The sequence below is a fragment of the Magnolia sinica genome, chromosome 10 (genome assembly GCF_029962835.1).
Source record: "Magnolia sinica isolate HGM2019 chromosome 10, MsV1, whole genome shotgun sequence".
Taxonomy (NCBI): domain Eukaryota; kingdom Viridiplantae; phylum Streptophyta; class Magnoliopsida; order Magnoliales; family Magnoliaceae; genus Magnolia; species Magnolia sinica.
This window is the reverse complement of record NC_080582.1, coordinates 52,868,812-52,875,625: the sequence shown is the minus strand read 5'-3', so window position 1 is coordinate 52,875,625 and position 6,814 is coordinate 52,868,812. Positions and strand designations below refer to the sequence as shown.

The 6,814-nt window shown below is 36.6% G+C and overlaps 1 protein-coding gene and 1 pseudogene across 1 annotated transcript; both read right to left on the bottom strand.

The window, feature by feature from the left end:
* Nucleotides 1–578: 578 nt before the first annotated feature.
* LOC131217515 (small ribosomal subunit protein eS1-like) lies at nt 579–3,776 on the bottom strand (annotated as a pseudogene).
* A 154-nt stretch (nt 3,777–3,930) lies between these two features.
* Nucleotides 3,931–5,346, bottom strand: LOC131257467 (uncharacterized). Its single transcript, XM_058258303.1, has 5 exons — nt 5,290–5,346; nt 4,632–5,185; nt 4,424–4,528; nt 4,255–4,326; nt 3,931–4,174 (listed from the first exon to the last, which is right to left on the bottom strand). The coding sequence occupies exons 1-5, from the start codon at nt 5,336–5,338 to the stop codon at nt 4,061–4,063; spliced, it is 894 nt and encodes a 297-aa protein (XP_058114286.1). The 5' UTR covers nt 5,339–5,346; the 3' UTR covers nt 3,931–4,060.
* Between the last annotated feature and the right edge of the window lie 1,468 nt (nt 5,347–6,814).

Genomic DNA, 6,814 nt, shown 5'->3' with positions numbered 1-6,814 from the left:
ACTCAGTTCAGTCAAAATATCATCATAGTCTACTCCAAAAGTCCATACATAAAGTTCAATAAAGCCTATTGGTCCACAAAAAGTGGTCTTCCCTGAACTATCTCTAAAGAACCTGGTTGAGCATTTTCCTCAAAATATGCAACTACAGAATACCACCTAATTGATATTTATGGTCATACACATCCTTCTTCCAATGCAAGTGCAAAGCATGTTAAAAGGAATTCATTTCGAGAATATAGTGAGAAACTTAAGGCATATACTTTAGGATTTATAGGAATTATGTGGCTTTCCAAGCTCATATATGCTCCTTCTAAAGGTTTTAAATGTAGGCATAGGCAGAACTAGAGCTTACATGCCTCCATATAATGGGTTTGGTAATCAACAAGTTAAACTTAACGGCATTTTTTAAGATTGGCAATGGAATAATTAAGTTGATTACCCCATCAGATGCAGAAATGATAGAATGCAGATGTGGTGTGGAGTCTGCACTTTCAATTTTAACAGTTACATGTATATCTGCACCACAGCCTGCAGAAACCATATCTGCACCACAGTTACACGTATATTTGTTATTGTCATCTCTCAAAATTCTCCATCCACTAAAACAAAATCCTCAAACATTCCATGAAAATTGAAGATAGAAAGGGAAAATGAAAACACTAAACCTTAAGCGCCAACAACTTTAGCTTCCGCCTCTGCAATTGGTTCATCTGCTGGCCTCTCCAACTTCACTCTGACATCTTCCGAGTAGTCACCATGAACCTCCATCAGCTTGCCAAGATCAAATTTTGGGGCCTTAAGGATCCTGACTTTCTGAATGAAGACATTCTACAAAGGATAGATGCTGGATGTCCCTTTCTCGATCTCCTTTCCAATCACCTCAGGGATGAACTTCTGCACCAACTCCTTGATATCACAGGACATTGCTTGGTTAACCATGATTTCCCTCATTTTTCTGCAAATCTGTCTGATTTGGGTTGACTGGGCATAACAGGTTCGCTTAACCTGGTTAGGGCGCCTCTTGGTGAATCCAATGCAAAACATTCTCAGGGTGTAGTTGTCTGTCGTCTTCACATGTACATGCGCCTCGATCAAGGTTTGCCACTTACGGACCAGCGATCTTAATTTGTCAGTTGTAAAATCCTGTAGGACTGATCCTCATCAGCCTGAAGGTCAACCAAGGAACACTCAAACACTCAGTGTTTGAGACCTTCATACTGCAAGTTACCGACATTAAAATAAATGTGAGGCTTGTGACTTTAAACAGGCATTAAAAATACTGTAATAATGTCTTCATACTACACTTCTAGCGGCAAATATTCAACATACAATTTTCTCCTTAGATTTCCACCATTGGAAACTCATTTTCTAACTATTAAATAGTATCATTTTCATTATGGCCAAGTGTGTCAACACATTTAATAAGCTGTCATTCATATTCCAGTAATTCATAAATAATATGAAATTACTGTGTTCCATACTCAGAAAATGCTCCAACTCCCTTAGATCACTCTAAGTTATTGTGCTCCTAGTATAACCAAAGAAAAATATCCAAATACAACTTCACCTTGAACTGCAAGGTACTGTTGATAGCATCACTTATCAGTTCCTAGTTTGGACCCATATCATGCATGAGGACAACAAGTGCCTGAAATAAGAAATTTTAATTAGGGAGTTCTCCATTGTCCTTGCAATTAGATTTCATATTTATTCTATTTACATGGGTTTCGATTTCTCAAAACCATTAAAATGACCAAACAGAATTTTCAAAAACAGAGTGCTAACATCAATGAAAATACAACTTCTAACAAGAACTTCATTTCCATCAATGAAAATATTCCATAAGTGGCCATTGATTTTCTAAACAGATCTATCTGATTCCCAAACAGCTCTAAACATGCACCATTACAAGCCATGCCTACTAACCTGCCATCATTGTAGGACATCTTAGCCATGCATCAGGTGTACCAACCTGAAATCTTTGTATAGGGACTCATTTCAACCAGCAACACGGTTCACGCAAGAAAGAAAGAAAGAAATAGTGTCCACAATGGGAGAGAAATATAACTATTTCAATGAAATCCATAAATGTAACTTTCTATGACTTAGAATTAGTGTGTACGATCGGACCTAGAAAACAAAAGTCTCTATTAGTTCTAACAAGTTGTATATTCTGGAAATGAGAGGACAGAATTGCTACGGCTGCAGAGAATAGACCTAAGTATAAACCATCATTGTGTTATTTTGAAAATTGATCACATGTATTCCAAGAAATAAAAATATACCTTCTGGAAGTAAAAACCCTTTGCTCAATGCAGGTCGTTCATAAGGCACAACCTACAAGAAAACAAAACTTAATCATTTTAGAATAATAACAAATCAAGAATGCGCAAAAATAAAGTAGTTTGCATATGGAATACGCCTTGAACTAGGTCAATTGATAAAACCATATAACAACAGTTCACATTCAATTGGAAAATATCCACCAGTTGAATGGTAGGAACATCCAACGGTGGGTGGTTTTGAACATGACCCATCCATAGTGCATCCCACTATATGAATGATTTGTGGTCTGCAAAATGTGTAAAAGAGCATTGTTTTGATTGTACAATTGTTTGTTTCTTCATTCATTACATTCTCTCACAAGAGGAAGTATCCAATTTCCAATTTCATCATTTGCACTGCCCATAAAATCCACCCTCCTATGTCCTAACGATCCACTTGGCCATCTGTTAAATGTGGACCATTGGATGTAATTGCCCATTTTCAATCCACCGACTCGATGGCTACGATCATCCAATAACAGAAATGTCATTTGCTGGTCTAAGCAAAAGAATGATATTTTTCTGATTGAGCATCCTTTGTTTCTTCATCCATTACATTCTCTCACAAGAAATATCCAATCTCTAATTAAGGAATTTTCTCAGCCCATTAAAATCCTCTACTCCCATCACCTGGTGATCCCATTGAGATCATAATCTACTGAATGTGAAATCATTAGATCCAACATGAATGAACTTATAGGCCAATGATCCTGTTAAGTTCCATGAGTACCTCTGAGAATTGTAAGGCCATACGCCAACATATGCGAGCAAATCTGCCAGCCTGCAAGCAAAAATAAACTTAAAAATTATAACAGCTTCAAAAAATGAAAAAAAAATGATAAAACTCACCTTGAAGCCCTTCTCCCTCCTCTTTTACCCGGGCTTGGGACCGGCAATACATGGAGTTGCATTGGCGGAGTTAAAAAAGGGCTTAAGCTCCATTTGGTTTGAGATAAATTTACATTCATAAACACCAATGTGATGACCAAATGGAGCCTAAGACTATAAATATATTCAAATATATAGTGCAAAATTCACGCAGACTATAAATATCGATGAACTATAGAGTACTAAAAAAAAAAAAACAAGCCAAACATCATATAAAGTAACTACTTAAGCCAAACATCATATAGAGTACCTACTTAGGCCAAAAAAAAGCATCATGTACATGCACAACCAAAACCCACTTAAGCCAAATTACTATATGTTCAATTATATAGTACTATATTTGTTCAAATTATAGGAATCTCATTGATTGCTTCCCCCATTACACAAGTGATCCCGGACCGGCCTCTCCAAGTGTAGATGCGAATCCATCTTCTTTCCACAAAGGAGCATCAGGGTGTATAATCTTAGTCAGGATAACAACAAAATCTCCCTCTACTAATGGCTCACAATGGACAACTGCATTTAGACTAACTTTGTGTACTTGACCGCGAGCAACAACACCATGTAAGCCCCAACCAAGCAACTCGCATTTCTTACCGATATATATTGTATCCGGCTACATGTACACATATAAAATGGCATTGGTATTGTTAGCATTTATAATATAATTGTAAGCTTATTGCATTAGCAAAATTATAATTGCATACCAATGATCCCTGAGTAGATTTAGCCACTGGTGGTGATGGGAGGTTTTGACCAGACTATGCCTCTTGATGCATACCCACCCAAGACTTTATATCAACTAATGATTTCTTTATCTCTAATATCTCCTACACTAGGCCTTCTTTTTATTTTGCCATATTATGTAGCTTTGAACGGGTAGGGGTTGAATTCTTCAGTCCTGTTTTGCTTATCGAGCAACCCAAACCACGCATTCGCCCTCTACTGTCAAAACCAACCAACTGTAAAACATTGCAAATCAAGTTATTAGGAAATTCATAATTACCATGAAACTTAAGTAATGTTAAAACCTTATTAGTACCTGTGTAAGGGCATCGTTAACGCCGGTCATCTTAGAAGTAGGATTGCTACTATAAAGCTCATCTAGTTTTTGCTGTGACAAAATTAATACAAATGAATGTAAAATAATTTAAAGTTATATAATGACATTTCATAATGGTACTAGTTAGTGGTAGGACTGGTGCACTTACAACAAGGTCAGGATACTGGATGACTTTGTCCTTGCTCGTATGGGCTCTTAAGTAGACATCACCTATACCTATCTCGGCATCAGAGGTAAGATTCCTCTCCATCGCCTTTAGCACATAACATATCGTTCAAATACACATCATTAATAGAGTTAATTAGATCAAAATTAAATTTAATTTTAAACTATAATACCTATCTTTAGATACATACCATCTGATGGCGAGTAACAGCCATGCTGCGCCTCCCAAGACACGCAGGTCCTTTTAGCTTTGCCCGATTGACTTTATTCCTTGCACTTACTTTCTTGAATTGCTCGGTGTTGTGTTGATCCACAAAGATCCTCCAATCCTCCATAAGGACACCTGGGGGGGCAGGACTATCTCTAACAACTATAGGATCGTTGTTTTTTATATATTTTTTAGTTAACCTTTTCTTATAATTTCTCCATGTTTCATTGATGCGTTGTGTTATGTACCAAACACCTGCATCCCAACTTCGACCCTCATACTCATAAAATAGTGACAATGTTTCTATGACCTTTTGAATGTGTGCATAAGGCACCTGGCGAAAGTCCTCGTATATGATCGGGATATGAGCACGGGCTAGGACACCGATATGTGATGCAAAGTCTTTATGATTGGGACTGTCCTCATTCGGTTGCCCGAATTCATTCGTCTTAAGGACTTTTTTCCTATCAGATTGCACATGTAAAGAAGCACCCTTAGTAGGGCCTCTCTTTCTAGATGAAGAAGAAGTTGGCACATCTACATAAAAAAGAATAATAATTATATATAAATATCATTGATTACCACCAATATATAAGAAAATTGAAATCTACATATCTAATTAATGAGAACTATCTTTTTACCTTTGGTGTTGCTCACATTTGCACCCAATGCCTCTGGTTGTGAATCCATGTGCTTATTTATATACTAATAGAAAAAAAAAACACTAATGGTTAAGAAATAATTTAGATAATAGATAAAGCACAAACAATTCATTATATTATCCATACCTTCATTATATTTCCTTCAATATATCATTTTGTTATATAGATTAAAAATACAAACAATTCAATAGATTCTCCTTGATCACTTTCTTTTCTTTGTTTTCTCAACTACAACACTGACTTCTTCAAGTTCATTGAATATCAACTCATCAGCATTTGCTATTGTGGTGAGATCAGGTCCTGTATCAGCACCAGTTATAGCCTTCAATCGTTCTGATAGAAGGCATGTCTCCTCTTCAACAAAAATCTTTTTTGGAACCTCCAAGACCACGTGTCATTTAGGATTTTTATGATCTTTGGAGTAGAAAACTTGTACGGCATGCTCCGCGAGAATGAACGGCTCGTCACCCACTTTGTCTGAACTATAAAGACTAGATAAATTTACTAATCTCATAATTCACTTCGACATTAATAGAAATACCATGATGTGTCACCTTCACCCAATCACACTTAAATAGGATGGGCTTATACCCTGTACGGTACTCCAATTGGATAATTCTATGAAGGACTCCATAGTAAGGTTGATTTTTATCCACTATATTTATATCCTTAGCACTAGATCGGAAGGTGGTCATACCCTCTGTCATAACCCCACTATTCTGGTTCATTTTATTCTCCTCGTATTCCTTAGTGATGAAAAGGAAACCATTAATACAATACTTATTGTATTGCATAGCAAAAGCTAGAGGTCCTCTCACTATATCTTTGAATTCTTCTTCGTTAGATTTGTTGAACTCTGTTTGTCTCTTCAACCAAGGTTTGAATTTATCCTCACTGGGCACCTTGTTGGTCCTCCTATAGCATCGCTACAAGAAATATTTGTACTTCTTGTGGGTTATTCGATACCAATGTTATATTGAAATTACATAAAGTAAAGAACATACATACATATGAGCTAAAAGTACATACCCTTCCCACGCATCATAGCTTGGATGACTCTTCATGACCCAAGTACGAGCTTGTTCATATTTGATACCCATTAGAATGACACTTTGACTCGAACCTACTGGACCAACATTATCATCATTAGAATCATCATCAACTATTTCTTGTAACTTCTGTGGTTTTGGAATGACTCCATCAAAACATTTTTCCAGCTTTTCCAAGAGGCTTATTTTATGTTTTCCTCTGTATTGGTTGCAGTATATAACTGTCTCCTCTTGGATGTATTGTTCTGCAATACAACCCTCAAGTTGCGTCTTGTTACGGACATAAGCCTTGAATGTCTTCATGAACCTGACAAAAATAATGATACATTACATATACGTGTATCTTTAGACGTTTCACTTATTTATTCTTACTAAGCTCATAGCGTACCTTTCGAATGGATACATCCATCGATAGTATACAGGACCACATATGCGAGCCTCATAGGCTAAGTGGA

Bases quoted from the DNA above. Each gene is read 5' to 3' on its own strand.
- LOC131257467 (XM_058258303.1), bottom strand. From the start codon at position 5,338: ATGGATTCACAACCAGAGGCATTGGGTGCAAATGTGAGCAACACCAAA. The intron at 4,529-4,631 runs GTATGTATCTAA...TATGTGCTAAAG, and splicing joins CTGTTACTCGCCATCAGATG to GCGATGGAGAGGAATCTTAC. The intron at 4,327-4,423 runs GTAAGTGCACCA...ATTTTGTCACAG, and splicing joins TCCAGTATCCTGACCTTGTT to CAAAAACTAGATGAGCTTTA.